Source organism: Notamacropus eugenii, chromosome 3 (assembly GCF_028372415.1).
Source record: "Notamacropus eugenii isolate mMacEug1 chromosome 3, mMacEug1.pri_v2, whole genome shotgun sequence".
NCBI lineage: Eukaryota > Metazoa > Chordata > Mammalia > Diprotodontia > Macropodidae > Notamacropus > Notamacropus eugenii.
Window position 1 is genome coordinate 485,572,811 of NC_092874.1, and position 21,392 is coordinate 485,594,202.

Genomic DNA, 21,392 nt, shown 5'->3' on the forward strand with positions numbered 1-21,392 from the left:
AGATGGTGGCCCCTTACTCCCTTTGTAAATGTGGGGGCTCTGAGGCTTGAGGAGAGAGGGGAGCCTGAGGGGGTCATTTAGGCAGGATTACATATTGAACCAGGAGACATGGCTCCTGGGGCTGTAAACTGGCCCAGTTAAAGCTTTCTAAAAGCCCTGAAACCCTTTGACCCAGAGATATCAATACTAGGTCTATATGCCAAAGAGATCAAAGAAAGAGGAAAAGTACCCGTATGTCCACACATTTTTATAGCAACTCTTTTGTGGTAGAAAAGAATTAGAAACTGTGGGCTGGCTGAATAACTTACGGCCTATAAATGGTGTGTGGTATGTTATACAAACTTTGGTCTATAAATGCTGTAAGAAGCACCACTAAGAGGATGGGAAAGGATGAAGTTTATTAAGTAACTACTATGTGTCAACCATTGTGCTAAGTGCTCTAGAAATATTATCTCATCTGATCTCCACAACCACCCTGGGAAGGAGGGGTTGTTATGGTCTCCCTCTTACAGTTCAGGGAACTGGGGCAAAGGGAGGCTAAATGACTTGCCTACAGTCACACAGTTAGTAAGTATATGAGGATGGATATGAACTCAGGTCTTCCTGACTCCACACCTCTCTCCACTAAGCCACCAGCTCAATGAAGGAGATGGTTTCAGAGGAACCTAGGAAGACTTGTATGAACTGAAGAAAAGTGAAGTGAGAAGAACCAGAACAGTCTATACAGTGACAACAACATTGTAAAGGCGATTCTAAGAGATTGAAGAACTCTGATCCACATGACCTACTACCAATTTAGAGGACTTGATAATGAAACATGCTCCTCACCTTCAGAAAGAAAAGTTAGGGAAGAGGGAGGGCTGAGCCTTCTGTTCAGGTTCTGGGGTTTATTTTGACTTGCCTATACATGTTTGTACTAGGTTTTGTTTTTCTTACTTTCTTACTTTTGGGGAGAAGAGAAGAAAGAAGTGAAAAAGAAAGAATTTAGATTTGACATGAAAATAAAAGTGAATTTTATAAAAATGTCACCACATTGATGGCTACTCAGTGGGAAACACCACACTCACCCTGGAGGATTGTGCATGCCCTGGGCAGAGATGCTCAGTAACTGGATACCCAAGAGTCACAGATCTCTTTTCAATCAATCAATCAATCAAGATTTGTGAAGCATCTACTAAGTGTCAGGCACTGTGCATAAAAAAGAAGGCAAAAGCAGTCCCTGACTTGAAGGAGCTTACAATCTAATAGGGGAGACAACACACAGAGATAGACAGACAGACAGATATGTTATCTATCCATATAGTTATCTGTCTATCCATTTATCTATCTATCTATCTATCTGTCTGTCTGTCTGTCTGTCTGTCTGTCTATCTATCTACAACTCTACCTAGGATAAATAGGAAATCATTAACAGAGGGAAGGCTCTAGAATTAAGAAAGGCTGGGGATGGTTTTCAGTAAAAGATGTTGGCACTAAGAAGCCAGGGAGGTCAGCAGGCAGAGTTGAGAAGAGAGAGCATTCCAGGCTTGGAAGAAATGCCCAGAGATAGTATTCTGTCCACAGAGTAGCTGGGAGGTCAGTGTCACTGGATCAAAGAGGACTTGTTGGAGAGTGAGGTGTGAGAAGACTGGAAAGGTGAGAGGGGGATGGATTATGAAGGACTTTGAATGCCAAACAAAATATTTTGTATCTGCCACTGGAGTTTATTGAGTAGGGCAATGACGTGGTTAGACCTGTGTTTTAGGAAAATCCCTTTTGGGGGCTGAATGGAAAATGGACTAGAGTGTGGAGACTGAGGCATCCCTCCTGGCAGCTATTGCCATAGTCCAGAGGTGAAGTGAGGAGGGTCTGTACCAGGACGGGAGCAGAGTCAGAGGAGAGAAGGGGCGTGTTCAAGAGATGTCACAGACATGAAACTGACAGATCTTGGCAACAGATTGGAGGGTGTGTGTGTGTGTGTGTGTGTGTGTGTGTGTGTGTGTGTGTGTGTGAGAGAGAGAGAAAGAGAGAGAGAGAGAGAGAGAGAGAGGGAGACCGAGACAGAGACAGACACAAAGAGGGGGAGAGAGAGAGAGAGACAGAGAGAGAGAGAGAGAGAGAGAGAGAGAGAGAGAGAGAGAGAGAGAGAGGAGTTCAGATGACTTCCAGGGTCTGAGCCTCAGGGACTGGGAGGAAGGGGGGAGAAATGCCCTCAACAGTAATAGGGAAGGTAGGAGAGAGGGAGGGTTTACGGGAAAAGAGAATGAGTTCTGTTTTGGACAACTGGAATGTTGTACCTCAGTTTACCTCACTGGTGGAACTTGCCACTTGAGACATTTTCATGAAGGACTACAACCAGGGACCAGATCCTCCGGAGCCAGGTAAGCCCCTACATTGTTGGGGAAGCTGCAGCTATTTTTGTTTATATTCCTGTCTGTGCTTAAGTGTGACTGGTTGGCAGTAGGGGAGAAGAGAAAACCCAGAAAATCCTCCTAAAGTATCAATGCTTTTTAAGGCAATACTGAACACTTGAAGAATTTTGTTTCCTTCAAAGGAGGCTCCTAGTTCTTGTGAGAGGGCTGAGAGGGTTACTGAACCCTTGAAGAAATGTTTCCTCTTGACAGGCAAGGGAAGAGCTCTGGTTCAAACCAGGAAAGGGTACCATTTTCAAAGGGGTTGGAGAAGCCTGGAAACCAGGAATCTTCTCCATCTTAAGGAGGGGGACACTAAAAATTAAAGCAAAATTAGCCATATACACATACATACATATGTATGTTCCAGAATTGGGAATTTTCCTTTACGGGCACTAATTTTATTTAATATTTTTCTTTGAGTCTGTCTTGTCATATTATGTGTTTGTTAACTTTTTCTTGGGGTTTGAAAAGAAGTCTTTTTCCCTTCAAAAAGAATCTCTATTTCTCTCTCTGATTCTGGCCAAGTCAGGGAAGCAGACAAAACACAGATGAGAGAGTCTTTGTTTTGTGAAATTTTAAGCTAATTTGAGACTAAATTTGTGACTAAACTGTAAGTTCTCTATTGTGAATTTCTAAATTATAGTTTGAACTTTTTTTATAATGAAATGTGTTAATGAGTTTTAGCTCTCTGTAGAATTTGTTTGAAGAAGAAAAAAAGGAGAATTAAAAACTGTGAAAGTTACAAGGAAAATAACACTTAGATCTCTTATCCCTTTTTGTCTGGAGAGTTACAGATTTAACTGTTTTACAGCTAAGAGCTTTCCTGATTAGAAAGAAGCTCATTTGAAAATAGTGTCGGGGGAGGAGCCAAGATGGCAGAGTAGAAAGACACACATATGCTAGCTCCAAACCCACAGCCCATAAATTACCTGTAAAGAAGAACTCCCAACAAATTCTGGAGCAGCAGAAGGCACAGAACAATGGAATGGAGGAGATTTCTGTACCAGAGAGACCTGAAAAAATGACCCGAAAGGTCTGTCGTGCCCTGGACCCACAGCAGAGTACAGCCCTGCCTTGGCCGCACAACACTAAGAGGAGCAGATCTGAGCAGGCTTCAGGGATGGAATCTCCAGCGGCCACGCAGGTCCCTCCACCCACAGGTGACAAAGGTCAGTGAGACAGTCTTTTTGGGTGGCCAAGAGGGGAGTGGGGTGTCCCCATAACTCAGGCCCCCTCAGGAGGCAGCAGCAGAGGCAGGAGCAGACCTGGGCTCCCCAAGCAGGCAGGAGCCTGGATCCATTGTTGAAGGTCTCTGCATAAACCCCCTGAGGGAACTGAGCACCGAGTGGCAGCCCTGCCCCCACCTGAGCACCTGAACTTAATCTCACACTGAATAGCAGCCCCACCCCCGCCCAAAGCCCTGAGGCTGGGAAGCAGCATTTGAATCTCAGACCCCAAGCACTGGCTGGCTGGATCTGGAGGTAAGGTGGGTGTGAAGAGGAAGCTCAGAAGTCAAGTCACTGGCTGGGAAAATGCCCAGAAAAAGGAAAAATAATAAGACCATAGAAGGTTACTTTCTTAGTGAACAAATATCTCCTCCCTTCATTTCAGATGAGGAAGAACAATGCTTACCATCAGGGAAAGACATAGAAATCAAGGCTTCTGTATCCCAAACAGGCAAAATAAATATTCAATGGGCTCAGGCCATGGAAGAGCTCAAAAAGGATTTTGAAAATCAAGTTAGAGAGGTGGAGGAAAAACTGGGAAGAGAAATGAGAGAGATGCAAGAAAAGCATAAAAAGCAGGTCAAAACCTTGCTAAAGGAGACCCAAAAAAATGCTGAAGAAAATAACACCTTGAAAAATAGGCTAACTCAATTGGCAAAAGAGGTTCAAAAAGCCAATGAGGAGAAGAATGCTTTAAAAACCAGAATTAGCCAAATGGAAAAGGAGATTCAAAAGCTCACTGAAGAAAATAGTTCTTTCAAAATTAGAATGGAACAGATGGAGGCTAATGACTTTATGAGAAACCAAGAAATCACAAAACAAAACCAAAAGAATAAAAAAATGGAAGAAAATGTGAAATATCTCATTGGAAAAACAACTGACCTGGAAAATAGATCCAGGAGAGACAATTTAAAAATTATGGGACTTCCTGAAAGCCATGATCAAAAAAAGAGCCTAGACATCATCTTTCATAAAATTATCAAGGAAAACTGCCCTGAGATTCTAGAACCAGAGGGAAAAATAAGTATTCAAGGAATCCACAGATCACCGCCTGAAAGAGATTGAAAAAGAGAAATTCCTAGGAACACTGTGGCCAAATTCCAGAGTTCCCTGATCAAGGAGAAAATATTGCAAGCAGCTAGAAAGAAACAATTCAAGTATTGTGGGAATACAATCAGGATAACACAAGATCTAGCAGCTTCTACATTAAGGGATCGAAGGGCATGGAATAGGATATTCCAGAAGTCAAAGGAACTAGGACTAAAACCAAGAATCACCTACCCAGCAAAACTGAGTATAATACTTCAGGGGAAAAATTGGTTTTTCAATGAAATCGAGGACTTTCAAGCATTCTTGATGAAAAGACCAGAGCTGAAAAGAAAATTTAACTTTCAAACACAAGAATGAAGAGAAGCATGAAAAGGTAAACAGCAAAGAGAAGTCATAAGGGACTTACTAAAGTTGAACTGTTTACATTCCTACATGGAAAGACAATATTTGTAACTCTTGAAACTTTTCAGCATCTGGGTAGTGGGTGGGATTACACACACACACACACACACACACACACAGCACAGAGTGAAGTGAATAGGATGGGATGATATCTTAAAAAAATGAAATTAAGCAGTGAGAGAGCAATATATTGGGAGAAGAAAGGGAGAAATGGAATGGGGCAAATTATCTCTCATAAAAGAGGCAGTCAAAAGACTTTTTAGTAGAGGGTAAAAGAGGGGAGGTGAGAGAAAAACATGACGTTTACTCTCATCACATTCCACTAAAGGAAGGAATAAAATGCACAGTCATTTTGGTATGAAAACCTATCTTACATTACAGGAAAGTGGGGGAGAAGGAGAGAAGCAGGATGGGGGGGATGAGGGAAGAGAGGGCAATGGGAGGAGGGAACAATTTGAAGTCAACACTCTTGGGGAGGGACAGGATCAAAAGAGAGAATAGAAGCAATGAGGGGCAGGATAGGATGGAGGGAGATAAAGTTAGTCTTACACAACACGACTATTATGGAAGTCATTTGCAAAACTACACAGATTTGGCCTATATTGAATTGCCTGCCTTCCAAAGGGAGGGGGTGGGGAGGGAGGGATGAAGAGAAGTTGGAACTCAAAGTTTTAGGAACAACTGTCGAGTACTATTCTTGCCGCTAGGAAATAAGAAATACAGGTAAAGGGATATAGAAAGTTATCTGGCCCTACAGGACTAAAGAGAAGATAGGGACAAGGGAAGGGAGGGATGATAGAAGAGAGGGCAGATTGGTGATAGGGGCAATTAGAATGCTCGGTGTTTTGGGGTGGGGGGAGGGGACAAATGGGGAGAAAATTTGGAACCCAAAATTTTGTGAAAATGAATGTTAAAAGTTAAATTAATTAATTAATTAATTAATTAAAAAATAGTGTCAGTGAAGCTTTGGAAGTGAAGGAAAAAATAGACTGCAGCTTATGTTTTAAATACATGTGATACTTAGGAACTCCAGGCTATTATTAACTCTTTCCTGGTTCCCCCAAAAGAGAAAAAGTTTGTGTAAATCAGGGAACAACTAAAAAGGAAACGAGTTTTATTAGAACACCTAATTAGATACTTGGGAGTTTTACAAATTAAAGTATTAATCAATTTTGAAAGAAATTTTTGAACGTGTGTGTTTTGCAATTAGAAACTTTGCTGTAAATTATATTAGACTCCCTCATTCAGATATGGATATTAACTGGAAGAGATTCTGAACAACTTGTCAAGAAGAAAACGAGGCTCCTTGACATTTTTCTAATAGATTATGTGGAAGTTCTAGGTGGGATCTGGGGCTAGAGCCATTCATGTGATGCAGAAATTACTAACTCTGCTTTTGTTAAACCCGGCCAGGAATTAAATCAGTGTTTTCTGCCTTAGGTGGCATGGAAAGGGTATGGATGAACTTAGAAGCATCACCAGAGATGAATATGAAAGAAAGAACAAAGGAGAGGAAATCTGAACCAACACCTCCTCTCTACTCTGCTCCCCAGGGAAGTTATACCCAAGAACTACACAACATCAGAAGGCCACAGGTTAAAGAAAGGGAAGTCAGGACTTCCAGGAGACAAGATGGTGAAGTAAGCAATAAATTGCTGTTAACCCTCCCACATTCACCTCCAAACAACTATAAAATAGCACCCCAAAACAAATCCTGGAACAGAAGAACCAGTAAACAGATCGGGTGAAACAATCCTTGAGTCCAAGAAACTTGGACTATCGACAAGAAAGGACAGCAAGGCTCACATCAAGTCAGCAGTGAGCCCCATCTCAGCAAATCAGCAGGAGATCCTAAGCCCCAGTGCATGCAGAAGGCAAAGGCCATTACTAGGACACCCCCCCCCCCACCTGTCTCAGCATAGCCAGGGGAATGGGCAGACTCCAGCTCCAAGAACCTCCAAGTACTTCAGCATAGCCCTGGGACAACAGGCAACCTCCAGGCTAGACCTCCATGTGCTTCAGAACAGCCTCTGGCTAACAGTTAGATACTAACCCCACTGGTGCCAAAGCAAACAGCCAGCTGCCAGGGCCAGCTCCCACTATCTGCTTCAGCAAGCAAACAGTCAGCTGCCAGGACAGCGTAGGGCCACATGCTTCAGCACAGCCCCAGGCAAACAGATAGATGCCAACTCTACTGGTGCCTAAGTAAATGGGCAGCTGTCAAGGCCAGTTCCTGCCATGTGCTTCAGCACAGCTCTGGGCAAACAGGCAGCATCCAGTGGCCAGACTTCCATGTGCTTCAGTGTAACCCAGGAAAACATAGAAACACTTCAGCAGCCTCAGCACATGCCAGACACTAGCACTAGGAACTCGAGTCAGCCCCCACAAATATCAGTCACCCTCCACTCCACCCCTCCCTGCATCCCCAGATACAGGTGGGCCAGGTCTGCAAGTCCCTGGTACAAGAAGCCTGAGACAGTGCCCCTTCCACCCCAGGAGCAGAGCTCAAATTTAAAAGAAAGCCAAAAAAGCCAAAAAAGATGAGCACAAAACAACTGAAAGAAAGAATCTGACCACAGAACATTATTCTGGTGATAGGAAAGATCAAGACACAAACTCAGAAGAGGACAACAATGTCCAACACCCATGGGAAAACCACAGAGAAAAATGGGGAGTGGTCTCAAGCCCACAAAGAACTCTTGGAAGAGGTCAAAAAGGAGCTTTAAAATCACATAAGGGAGGTAGAAGAAACATTAGGGAGAGATGAGAGTGATGAAAACGAATTATGAAAAAGGAATCTTTAGTTTAGAAAAAAAACAACTGCTTAAAAAGTAGAATTGGCCAAATGGAAAAGAAAGTACAAAAGCTAACTGAGGAAAACAACTCCTTAAAAGTTAGAACTGGGCAAGTGGAAGCTAATGACATGAAGAATCAATCAAACAAACTGAAAAGAATAAACAAATAGAAGAAAATGTAAAATATCTCCTTGGAAAAACAAGTGACCTAGAAAACAGATCCAGGAGAGACAACGGCAGAACCCTTGGACTACCTGAAAGCCATAATCAAAAGTTGGACCTGGACAACCTCTTTCAGCAAATTATAGAGGAAAACTCAAAAACTCTGGAACCAGAGGGCAAAATAGGCATTGGAAGAATCCACTGATTGTCTCAGAAAAGAGATCCCAAAATGAAAACTCCAAGGAACACACATGACAGACAAATTACAGAGCTACCAGGTCAAGGAAAAAACACAGCAAGTGTCCAGAAAAAAATAATTCCAGTATCAGGGAGCCACAATCAGGATTACACAGGACTTAGCAGCTGCAACATTAAAGGACTGGAGGTCATGGAACATGACATTTCAGAAGGCTGGGACTACAACCAAGAATCACTTACCTGGTGAAATTAAGCATAAAACTTCAAGAGAAAGAATGGTCATTCAATGAAATAGAAGGACTTCATGCTTTCATAAGAAGACCAGAATTGAACAAAAAAACCTGGTTTCCAATATCAAGACCCAAGAGAAGCCTACAAAGGTAAAAGAAAATATATGGGACTCAGTGGAGCTGAACAGTTTATATTCCTACATGGGAAGAGACTTGTAATTCTTAAAATTTGTGTCACTAATAGAGTAGGTAGAAGGAATATACATAAGTATAGGATATGGGTATAAGGTAAATTTAAGGAAATGGCATTAAAAATAACTGAGGAATGAGAAAGAGGAGTACACAGGTGCAGAAGGAACAAAGAGGTAGAATGGGAGAAATTATTTCACATGAAGGGCATGAAAGACTTATTACAATGAAGGAGAAGATGGAAGGGTGGATGATAGGCCTTGCTCGAACCTTACTATCATAGCTACTGGCTCAAAGAGGGAATAATACACACAATGAGTTGAATATAGAAACCCATCTTACTCAACAGGAAAGGAGGAGGGGAGGAGATTAAGTAAAGATGGGGGGACAGTAAGAAGAAACAGCAGATCAGGGGAGGTAGAAAATAGAAGCAAAACACTGTTGAGGACAGAAAGTGTGAAAGGAGAGAGAAGACAAACAAGAGAAAAATAGGATGGAGAGAAATACACAGTTAGTCATCGTAACTGTGAATGTGAATGAGATGAAGCAGAGAGGATCAAAAACCAGAATGTGTTATTTACATGAAACATACTTGAAGCAGAGAGACACATGCACAGAGTAAAGGCAAAGGGCTGGAACAGAATCTGTTATGGTGAAAAAACACAGGCAGGGGCAGCAATCCTGATCTCAGACAAAGCAAAAGCAAAACCAGACATAATCAGAAGAGGAAGGAAACTGCATCTTGCTAAAAGGTACCATCAGCAATGAACTAATATCAGCACTGAACACAAAGGCACCAAGTGGTACAGCAAGCAGATTCTTCAAGGAGAAGTTACGTGAGTTACAGGTACAGCATTACCAAGTAACAAATAGATCATTTTGATGAAATTTAACAGCTTTTGCACAAATAGAACCAACCAATGCTTAGCAGTAAAGCAGAAAGCTGGGAAACAGTCTTCACAGCAAGCATCTCTGATAAAGGCCTCATTTCTCAACTATGTAGAGAACTGAGCCAAATGCACAAGAATACGAGTCATTCCCAAACTGATAAATGGTCAAAGGACATGAATAGGCAGTTTTCAGATGAAGAAAACAAAACTATCTAGAGACATGAAAAAATGCTGTAAATCACTTTGGATTAGAGAAATGCACCGCCTCACACCTATCAGATTGGTTAACATGATAAAAGAGGAAAATGATAAATGTTGGAAAGGATGTGGGAAAACTGGAATATTAATGCATTGGTGGTGGAGTTGTGAACTGATTTAACCATTCTGGATAACCATTTGAACTGTGCCCAAAGAGTTGCCAAACTGCATATAGCCTTTAATCCAACAATACCACTGCTAGGTCTATATCCCAAAGAGATAAAAGGTGGGGGAAGGACCTCCGTGTGCAAATATATTTATCACAGCCCTTTTTGTGGTGGCAAAATGTTGGGAATTGAGAAGGTGCCCATCAACGGGGGAATGGCTGAAAGAGCTGTGGTATATGAATGTAAAGAAACACTGTTGTTCTGTAAGAAATGATGAGCAGGAGGATTTCAGGAAGCCCTGGACATACTTACATGAACTGATGCTGAGCACAGTGAGCAGACCCAGGAGAACATTGTACATAGCAGTGCCTGGCGCATAGTGGGGACTCTCTAACTGCTTACTCCTCAGGCTCTTGGCCCCTTCTGCCCAGATCACCGCAGGTGCCTCCTGACTGGCCTCCCTTCTCCTGTCCATATTCCAGACGGAGGCCAAAGTTTGACCATTTCCCTCCCATGCCCAGTATGTCCCAATGGCTCTCTCTTGGTGCTGAGCTTTATAAAAGACAAGCTTCACTGTTTGCCTTCTAAATCTAGCACTGGCTTCACTTTCTAAACTTTTTGCATGTGATTCTCTATGATTCATTTGCTCTTGTCTGTCCACAATCCTCCATCTCTTGCCTCTGCGTTTTTGCCCAGGCTGTGCCACATGCCTGTGATGCCATATTCACTCACAGCTGCCTCACATAAACCCTAGCTTCCATCAAAGCATAAAAAGTGGGAATCCCCACACCTTTACCAAGCAATATTATCTGTTTAGTCCAAAAAAGATGATTTTCATAAAAAACAACATGTTGATTTCTTATGGCCAGTATAAGCTGTGGAAGCAAAGTTTTACAAGAAACCTCCCTGGATTTTGAATCCCTTTCTGGTTCTGCATAAAATGTAAGTGAGAAAATTAAAGAGTCAACAGACCAAGGCTTAGCTTGGAGAATGAGGCAAGCCCAGGATGCTCTGGGAATCTATTCACACATAGAATCTCAGGCAGAGTCAGTTGTAGGGGCTGTCAGTGAATGCAGGGTGGCTGTGGCCACTACCACCCAAACACATAGCCAGCACTAGGCTTTGGAAAACAAAACCAACCCCACCCCCCAAACCCACATCATGGCTTCATCGAACAAAAAGACCTCCCCAGCCACTCTATTGGCCAGTGCTGTCCCTTGCCTAACCAAAGCAGGAGAAGTCATGCAGTGGGGTTTTGTACTGACCCAGAAATGTACAAGATTTGGTTAGGCCATGACTGCTCCCAGAGGCAGCCTCCAAGTCTGGCATTCAGCACAGCCTAGATCACCCCTCCTGGGGCTGGGGCCAACAGTTCATGGAAGCTGGCAGGGCCATGAGCATGAGGTAGCCTCCTCCCATTGGCAAAAATGGGCAGGTGTTGTTTTCCAGGTCCTTACCCTGGCTAAGGAAATGAGGAAGTTTCCTGAACTCTCCTGCTGGGGCAAGGGACACTCTCTGCTTACCAAATGGGGTCTGGGACCTCCTCCAGCACAATCTGGATCACGCTGTGGTAATCTTTCAGCTGGAAGACAAAAGGTAACTGGATGAGCCCCTGTCCTTTCCCTGGGGGTCTCAGGGAGCTAGAGTGGGGAGAAGGGACAACCCTCCTCTGAGGGACCCAGAAAAAAGGACAGGAAGTGCCCTGAGGACCCATCAAGTCCAGGTCTCTGGTTTGATTAAAGAGGAAATGGAGAAAGACCAGACTGGGAAAAAGACTTCAACTGCCTTTCCCATAAGCTTCCTGTGAGAAACAAACAAAATAATCCAAATTCAAAAGTCTTATAACCAAAAAATTGTATATAAATATAGACCATTTGGAGTGACATTCTTAGAAACAAGAAAGTCCCCAAACAGTCAAAATCCACTTAAATGATGTCTGTCTCCTACTTCCCCCTTGTCTTCTCTTAAAACAGAAAATGGCACCCCAAGGAAAGAAGTGGAGAAAGCCACACCTTGAAAGGCCTGCTGGGGTCTTGAGAAGTCTCCAGGGGAACAGGAAGGGAGCTGGCCCCTTCCCCACCAGGCCAGGCTCCAGGGGCCCAGCCTTACTTTCTTCCCACTGGCTGCCTAGATTTCATTCTTTTGGACCACACAAGGTCCTTCCCTCAATTTCATTACACAAAGTGTCAGTCAGACTTCACAGCAGTCCCTGAAGTATGGACAGGCTACACCCTCCTCTTTACCTGCTCCGGAGAAAAGCTCAGGATAAACTCATGGTCGGCATGAGGCTGAAGGCTGCCCTTTCTGGGAGTGATGTAGAAGGCAGTCTCAGGGTCAGGGTAGTACTTGATGTCCTCAGAGCTCCAGATCTCCCCTGGCATCAGTGGCAGGAGATTGGGCTTCATAATCTGCCAGTGAAAGGGCAGGGCCACATGCCTACAGCAGGGCAAAGACCTTGTGAGCCCTCAAGAAAGGGCTCAGAGCCACCTTTATCCTTATCTAGGGTTGATCAAGTCTCCTCTGAGAGGGGGAGCTCTGGGGGGCTGGCAAGGTGCATGAGGACACAGCTGCCCCCCTCTACTCTCCTCCTCAGGGCGGTTGTATCCAAAGGATAGTGGGACCTGAATCCCCAATTTTTACAGTGAAAAAGGGGGAAAAGTGTGATCGGAGGCCCCACTACGGTGGTCCACCTACTGCAAGACCACTAAGCTTGCTCTAAATACAGCTTCCCAGCCCTTCCTGGAGGTTTTACCCCCACCATCCTGGGGCTAAGAAACCTGCTGAAAGCCAACAGGGACCTTGTGTGTGGCAAAACACAGGGAGTGACTTCCAAGTCATGACTTCCAAAGCTTGTGCTATCCCAGCATCACGAGACATCACTTTTCCCATCGTACGTGTCCATCTCCACCAATACTGGTAAAAATGCTCGGCTTCCCCAGCAAATATCACCCAGCCAGGCCCTCTCAGAGCCGGCATACATGGCAAGTCTTCCTTCCTCCAGCTCCAGATCCTTCTGTTCCTCCTTCTCTCCCCAAAGCTGACCCTTCTTCCTTCTTGGGAAAACCCACCTAGTAAGGAACCTTCTTTGCACCCCCCTATCAAATTCTAAGCCAGATGAGACCCACTTACGTTACATTTCTTATAATGAGGTGCTTTGAGGTTGTCGTCTGGATGTTTTGGGACTCAAAGCGGATGAAGTGCTGAGCAGTCAGGTCTGTGAGCTCCCCTGGCTCAGGGTAGCTGGCCTCACCAGACACATAGAGGAGTTCCAGGGCAACCAACTGACCAGTTCCTGGGAAAACAGGCTTGTGAGGTGACAGAAATGCTCCATGATGCTCATCCACCTAGAACAGGGGCACTCACAAGGATCTGCATGGGGCAGTCACCTGGCTTGTGCTCAAGGAGTGCAAACCCACTCAGTGTTGGTCAGAGTCAGAACATAATTGTAGATAGATGCAAAACAAAAACCAAAACCCAACATACCTCCATATATAGCAACAATCCACATGGTACATTTTCATGCCAAAAGAAATGATTTCTGGATTATTTGTAAGTAAGTAATAAATCACACATGTGCTTAACAGTAAGGGTGACTATTTATTTACACTTTGTAGATGAACAGATTCCTGTTAGATGACTGCTTTTACCAGAACAAATTAGCATCTAATAATGGGAAAAGGTTGGAAGAGAACTGGAAATTTCAGGTGACTGGTGCCCACTGGAAGTAGACAGACATGTCTAAGAAGCTAGAATTTAAGTGAAGTAGGAAATGGCAAAGAATGAAAGCCTGAGATCCAAAGGCTTAAAATCCGGGAGGTCTGGAAAAGGAAGCCAACCCCATGGCCTATGGAACTGTGCTGTTTGTGCTCCTGCTGGAAGCTATCAACCCCGGGGTTAAAGGCAAGTCCTATGTCCCCATGTGAGAAGGCAGAGGGACCCTCTTGCAGTGAATCTTACTAAAAATACCAGAGTTCTTGGGTGGAAGAAATGATCTGAGAGTGAGACAGCTCATTAAGGGCTCACTAGGTGCTGGACACTCCGACGGGGAAAAGACCCTTACATCGGTGCTGAATAGCCAAGAGGGAGACATCTGAGAGGCCTGAAACAGTGACAAGATGTAAAGGTAATGAACAAAGTGAACCGAGATTTCAGTGCAAAATGGGTTCTCCATCATCACTGCTGCTCAGCAGCATGGGATTCATGCTGTCATAGAAGCTGAGAACTTGTACAGGAGGGGAGTTAAGAGCAGCTGGACTGACCGGACAGGTCAAGAACCCAAGTGAGGATGAGCACTTCAGGCAGCTCCCTAAAACTCAGCTACTCAGTCAAAAACAGGCTGCACTGTGCATTGATGGAGGGAGTTCTCATACCAAGAGTCCCCACATTGACCTTACAGATCCATTATGGCCAAACGCCCCTCTCTCCCTGACACTTTCTTCTCTACATTTTCAGGACATTTTCCCCCATTTCCCACCTCATCCCATTCTTCTGTTCCCTCTCTGACCTCTCCTTTTCATCTGCTCCCAAGGATTTAATTACCATCTTTATGATGAATCACAAATCTACCTTTTCTGGCACCAATCTCTCTGCTGACCTCCATCTTACACCTCCTAACAGCCTTTCAGCTACCTCCAATTCAATGTCCATCTTGAACTCAATATGATCATAACAGAACTTGTTATCTTTTTCCCACCAAGGGTGGCCACCAAGTTTGGATTCTTAGAGGACTCAGAGGACCACATGTGGCCTCAAGATTCCAGGTCCCCACTCCTTCTTCCCTCCTTATACCTTCTCTATTACTGTAAGAGGGCACCCTCATCTCAACCTCCCAGGCTCAAAACCTAGGATCATTTCAGTCTCCTTATTCTCTCTCATCTCCCCCCATCCAAGATGTTGCCAAGACCTATCAATTTCACTTTTGTAACATCTCTCATTGATTTAACCTCTGGAGCATCTCTGGTCGATTTCACCTCTGCAGGATCTCTGGTCCATTTCACCTCTGCATCATCTCTGGTCCATTTCACCTCTGCATCATCTCTGCTCCATTTCACCTCTGCACCATCTCTGGTCGATTTCACTTCTGTAGCACCTCTGGTCCATTTCACTTCTGCATCATCTCTGGTCCATTTCACCTCTGCACCATCTCTGGTCCATTTCACCTCTGCACCATCTCTGGTCCATTTCACCTCTGCACCATCTCTGGTCAATTTCACCTCTGCAGCACCTCTGGTCCATTTCACCTCTGCACCATCTCTGGTCCATTTCACCTCTGCACCATCTCTGGTCCATTTCACCTCTGCACCATCTCTGGTCCATTTCACCTCTGCACCATCTCTGGTCCATTTCACCTCTGCACCATCTCTGGTCCATTTCACCTCTGCACCATCTCTGGTCCATTTCACCTCTGCAGCATCTCTGGTCCATTTCACTTCTGTAGCACCTCTGGTCGATTTCACTTCTGCAGCACCTCTGGTCCCTTTCACCTCTGCGGCATCTCTGGTCCATTTCACCTCTGCACCATCTCTGGTCGATTTCACTTCTGTAGCACCTCTGGTCCATTTCACCTCTGCAGCATCTCTCAAATACACTTCTCTCCTCCAACACAGCTCCCAACTTGGTGCAGAATCTCATCACCCCACACCACAACTACTGCAGTAGTCTGATGGGGGGCGGGGTGTCTGCTTGCCTCTAGTCCCTCCCACTCCAGTCCATCTTGTGCTCAAATGTCAAAAGTATCTTCCTGAAGTGAAAGTCTGACCATGCTCAGTAACCTCCAGGATCAAATACAAAATACTCTCTTCCTTTCCAGTCTTATACTGTATTCCCCACCACATACTCTTTGGTCCAGTGACACCAGCCTCCTGTCTGTTCCAAGAACTAGTCACTCCTTTTCTATGGCTGTTCCTCAGGCCTGGAACATTCTCCCTCTTCTTTTCTGCCTACTGATCTCCCTGGTTTCTTATGAGTTCCAACTAAAATCTCTCCTTCAAGAAGTCTCCTCCTGTCTCCCTTAATAACATATTTGAGAGAAAGAAGTGCAAAGTCCTAAATTTGGGTTCACACACTCAGCTACATAAGTCCAGGATCAGTGGCTTCACAGGATCTCACATCAATGAGACTTTTAGCCAAATGTCAACTTGACATGAATCAATCAGCATGAAATGATCTTAAGTTGGTGTCAAGAAAAAGGCTGGGATGGTGAGATCTGAAACCAGGTCGGGGGCTAGTCTGAAGAATTTGAGATGGACTGATCAGAAGAAAAGACAACTTAGTGGTGACATATCCTTACCCTCCAACATCTGATGTGCTGGCATGGCAAAGATGAATTAGATTTCCTCTGTTTGGTCCCAGAAGGCAAAATTAGGACCAGGAGAATCTGGAGGAAATAAATGTGTTATATAAACACATCCTAACAACTGGATCTGTTTGAAATGGAATAGGTCACCTCATTTCAGGTAGTGAGTGTTCCATCCTTGGAGGCATTAAGAAAAGAACCTACATGGCCACAATAACTCGTAAATCATGGCCAGGGTTTAGGAGGCGTGGTGCCTCAGAGTCTTGGCCAGTGGAAGTTACCAAACACATAAATGCTAAGGCCAGCTGGCCAATTTGACATTCTTCATCTGACTTTCCCAACAAAAAAGTTTCCCTATGGATATTGAGAACCTGCAGGGCCAGCATTCACATCTATACTTCCACACATACAAAACACCAAATGATATTAAAAAAATGACTAAGGAATGAGAAGTTAGATGGCAGAGTGGAAAGAGTTCAGGACTTAGAGTCAGGAAGACCTGAGTTCAAATCTTGCCTCAGACATTTACTTAGCTGTGTAATCCTGGGCAAGTCACTTAACTCCTCTGTGCCTCAGTTTCCTCCAATGTAAAATGGGAACAATAATAGTACCTACTTCACAGAGTTGTGAGGATCAGATGAGATAACATATGTAAAGTTCTTTGCAAACCCTTAAGCGCTCTTTAAATGCTCATTGCTGTCGGCATTAGTGAACCTCTCCCAACCTGCACTGTTGCCAGCAGCACATGGCAGGGCACTCGTATTTCTCAGAGTCTTTGGAAATCTTGGCCCCAATTCTGAACAGTTCAGTTAGGTCATGTGGCGAGCTCCTTGGTTCTGCCAGAAATAGCCCATCTGGGTCTCACCAGCATTTGGGACTTCGCTAAAGAGCCAGGGACCAATGGGGGCCTAAATAAGGTTCTAAGACCCAGGAAAGGGGAAGCACTGAAAGGGACAAGGCATTTTCAGGAGAAGAAGATTTGCTGTACAGGGGCCGGGAGATTTCTCCAGAGAAGGAGGAGCATTAGATTTTCATGCATGCAGACCACCAAGTTAAATACAACAGCCACTGAAGAGAAACCACAGCTAAGCAAGATTCTCATTGGCAGGTGATGTCTAGTAACAATGCCACCATTTGGCATTTACATGGAAGGCTCTAAACTTTACTGAGGGCCCTTTTCATACAATGTCTCCTTTGAACCTCACTCATCCCAACCCTAGGAGGAGGGGAAGTGCTAGAGGCATTGTTATTCTCATTTTACAGATGAGGAAACTGAGGCACAGAGTAGTGACCACAGCAGTGTTTGTCACCAGGGAAAATGACGATGCCCTCACCACAACTTTGTGCACGTGCACTGTTTTACCAAGGTGACCCCCTTCCCCACAGTCAGGCCCCCAACAGAGAATGACCAGCTGCTAGAGGTCAAACCTCTTGGGAATTAAATGTCCTTGACATTGGAGGAAACCAGGCCTCCTCCTTGGAAAACCAAACCACCCTCAGCCTGACTCATCCCCTTCCCTGGGTTCTCCAGAACCTCCATTCCATCATTAACAAGTTTCGTCTCATCTGCTCTCCCCTGGATTTCCCCCAGAAGACACTGCTTCCCCAGCTGCCTGGTCCACTGCTTTTTCTTCTGTCCCCAACACACTGGCCAGGAGCAGACATGCCATGGCCTGCTCTGCTCTCTGCCCATGGCCATCCCTCCATCCAGGTACAAGGTCACTTTGTCCACATCACCTGACAGAGCCAAGGCCTTCTTGCTGCTTTCCCTGGACTTCTGGGCCATGCCATCCACCCTCTTCCTTGCCTTTGTACTTGGGGTGTTTAATAGCCTCGTTTGTGACACTCCAGCTGCGCTACCTTCACTAACTCCCTCCCCAGCCTTGCCCAGAGTTGCACCTCTAAACAAAACAAAACATCAACAATCAAGAAGAAATCCCTTCATCTTGGTCCTTTGTTTTCAAGATGAGGAGCTGAGGCCTAGTAAGGGCTGACCCACCCGAATCTAATGCCAGCCACTGTGCTAGTGTCCCTGTCCTTAGAAATATGCAGGGATAATAGTCAGAGGATGATGCCATCTGCAGTGGGTTACTGTGGCATCACAAAGAAAGTGACCAAGAGCCTGTGGTTTTGACATAAATCTTTCAGCCTGGTTTCCCAGTAAGGATGGGTTGTAGGCTGGCACTAGGTATCATAGCAACCAGCTTCCTAGTCAGTGCCACCCTCAAGGACCTTCCCTGGCTCCTGACTACCACTAAGATGAAAAACAGAAACTTTTCCGTTTTTCACTTCCAGCCTCTCTTTCTAGGCTAGCTGCCCCACGACCTCTCCCCTCTGGACGCCTCCTTCTCAATTCCCAAATTCAGCCTTCTCTCTCCCATCTCTGCTCCCCATGGCTCTCTTGGGAGACTGATGGATTGTCTCCTCCTCCCGTCTGACTAGGAGAATCTCTGCCTTTCTCCAAGCCCCAGCTCAGAGGCCATCCTCCAAGAGGAAGAAGCCTTTCTGAATCCCCTTCAGAGGCAGCATTCCTTCCTTTCCCCTCAATCATCACATAGATAGATATAAGACAACTCCAAAAGATAGAAAATGCTGTCCTTATCCAGAGAAAAAACACTGGAGTTGGAATGCAGTCTGCTCTTTTTTGTTTATTTATTTTCTTTCTCATGGTTTTTCCCTTTTGTTCTGATTCCTCTTTTACAACATGACTAATGTGGAAATATGCATCAGATTGCATGCTATCCTGGGGAGGGGGATATTAAAAAAATTTTTTTTTAAATTTATTTAATAGCTCCCCTTGGTCTCCTTCACAAAAAGACAGGAGTTGGCAAACTGTCTCTGAAAATCCAGCACCTTGCACTAGGCTTTGTATACAATAAACACTTAATAAATGTCTTTTGGGTGGGCAAGGATCTCATAAAACCCCCATACAGTCATGTCCTCTTCAGGCAGTTAATTAAACAAATATCACAATCCCAAAATAAACAGAGGCTGTCTCGCAGGAGACCAAACCTTTGAAAAGGACTACATTCTTCAGAGGCACCTGTAGAAAAATATCCCAACAGCAAGAGCTAAAAAGAGAAATCCCATTTAAAGTTACTGTAGATGTTATAAAATATCTGGGAGTCTACCTGCCAAAACAAACCCAGGGACTGTATGAACGCAATTACAAAACACTTTTCACACAAATAAAGTCAGATCTAAACAGCTGGAAAAATATCAGTTGCTCATGGAGAGGCCGAGCTAATATGAGAATGACAATTCTACCTAAATTAATTTACTTATTCAGTGCCTTACCAATCAAACTACCAGATAATTATTTTCTAGAGCCAGAAAAAATAATATCAAAGTTCATCTGGAAGAACAAAAGGTCCAGAATATCAAGGGAATTAATGAAAAGAGATGATAGGGAAGGCAGCCTAGCCCTACCAGATCTCAAATTGTATTATAAAGCAGCAATCATCAAAACCACTTGGTACTGGCTAAGAAACAGAGGGGTAGACCAGTGAAACATGTTAGGTACTCAAGACATAGTAGTCAATTATTATAGTAATCTACTGTTTGATAAACCCACAGATCCCAGCTTCTGGGATAAGAACTCACTGTTGGACAAAAACGAGTGGGAAAACAGGAAAATAATATGGCAGAAACTGGGCACAGACCAATGTCTGACACCGTATACCAGAATAAAATCCAAATGGGTACACGATCTAGGTATAAAGGCTGGTACTATAAACAAATTAGTGGAGAAAGGAATAGTTTTCTATCAGATTTATGGAAAATGGAGGAATTTATGACCAAACAAGAAATAGAGAACATTATGAAATGCAAAATGGATAATTTTGATTACACTAAATTGAAAAGTTTTTCCACAAACAAAGCCAATGCAACCAAGATTAGGAGGGAAGCAGAAAACTGGGAAAGAATTTTTACAACTAGTATCTCTGATAAAGGCCTCCTTTCCAAAATATATAGAGAACTGAACAAAATTTATAAGAATATAAGTCATTCCCCAATTGATAAATGATCAAAGGATATGAACAGGCAGTTTTCAGAGGAAGAAATTAAGGTTACCTTTAGTCATATGAAAAAAAATGCTCCAAATCACTATTGATTAGAGAGATGCAAGTCAAAACAGCTCTGAGGTACCATATCACACCTCTCAGATTGGCTAACGTGACAAAACAGGAAGATGATAAATGTTGGAGAGGATGTGGGAGAGTTGGAACACTAATGCATTGTTGGTGGAGCTGTGAGCTCATCAACCATTCTGGAGAGCAATTTGGAACTATGTCCAAAGGGCTACAAAAATGTGCACAACCTTCAACTCAGCAATATCACTTCTGGGACTGTATTCCCAAGAGATTATAAAAATGGGAAAAGGACCCACATGTACAAAAATATTTATAGCAGCTCTCTTTGTGGTGGCCAAGAACTGGAAATCGAGGAGACACCTATCAATTGGAGAATGGCTGAACAAGTTGTAGTATATGAATGTAATGGAATACTATTGTGCTTTAAGAAATGATGAACAGGATGACTTCAGAGAAGCCTGGAAAGACTTATATGAACTGATGGTGAGTGAAATGAGCAGAACCAGGAGAACATTGTGCACAGCAACAGCCACAGTGTGCGAGGACTGATTTTGATAGACTTGGCCCTTCTCAGCAATGCAAGGACCTAAAACCTTTTAAAGGACTCATGATGGAAAATGCTGTCCACATCCAGAGAAAGAACTATGGAGCCAGAATGCAGAACGAAACAGACTCTTTTCTCTTTTGCTTTGTTTTCTTTCTCATGGTTTCTCCCATTTATTATAATTCTTCTATGCAACATGACTCATGTGAAAATGTGTTTAACAGGAATGTACATGTAGAGCCCACATTTGGTTGCATGCCATGTTGGACAGGGAGGGGAAAAGGAGGAGGAGGAAATTTAAAACTTATGAAGTGAATGTTGAAAACTGAAAATAAATAAATTAAACATTTAAAAAAATATATCCCAACCCAAACGGATTCTCAACACGTCTTTGGAATCACACTTCTGAGGACCAAGGAATTCAAAGGCACCTCAAAGTCATCCTGTCCAACTCCGTCATTTTATAGGGGAGGAAACTGAGGCCCATAATGAGAAGCTGATTTTCCAAAATCACCCAATGATTCCTTAGCAGGAGCTGGGCCTGCCCTACTCTCCTCGT

General features: G+C 43.9%; 1 protein-coding gene across 9 annotated transcripts in view; it reads right to left on the reverse strand.

Annotated features, from left to right (window-relative positions):
• DLEC1 (DLEC1 cilia and flagella associated protein) overlaps nucleotides 1-21,392 on the reverse strand; it is an 89,847-nt gene that overhangs the window by 45,580 nt on the left and 22,875 nt on the right. For all 9 annotated transcript variants that reach the window (XR_011964848.1, XM_072599155.1, XM_072599160.1 and 6 more), the window contains 3 exons: nucleotides 13,030-13,192; nucleotides 12,144-12,336; nucleotides 11,424-11,482 (listed from right to left, as the gene is read on the reverse strand). Coding sequence is in view for 8 of the 9 variants with exons in the window: in XM_072599155.1 (XP_072455256.1) it covers nucleotides 11,424-11,482; nucleotides 12,144-12,336; nucleotides 13,030-13,192 (415 nt within the window). In the remaining variant the exon portion in view is untranslated. The remainder of the gene's footprint in view (nucleotides 1-11,423; nucleotides 11,483-12,143; nucleotides 12,337-13,029; nucleotides 13,193-21,392) is intronic.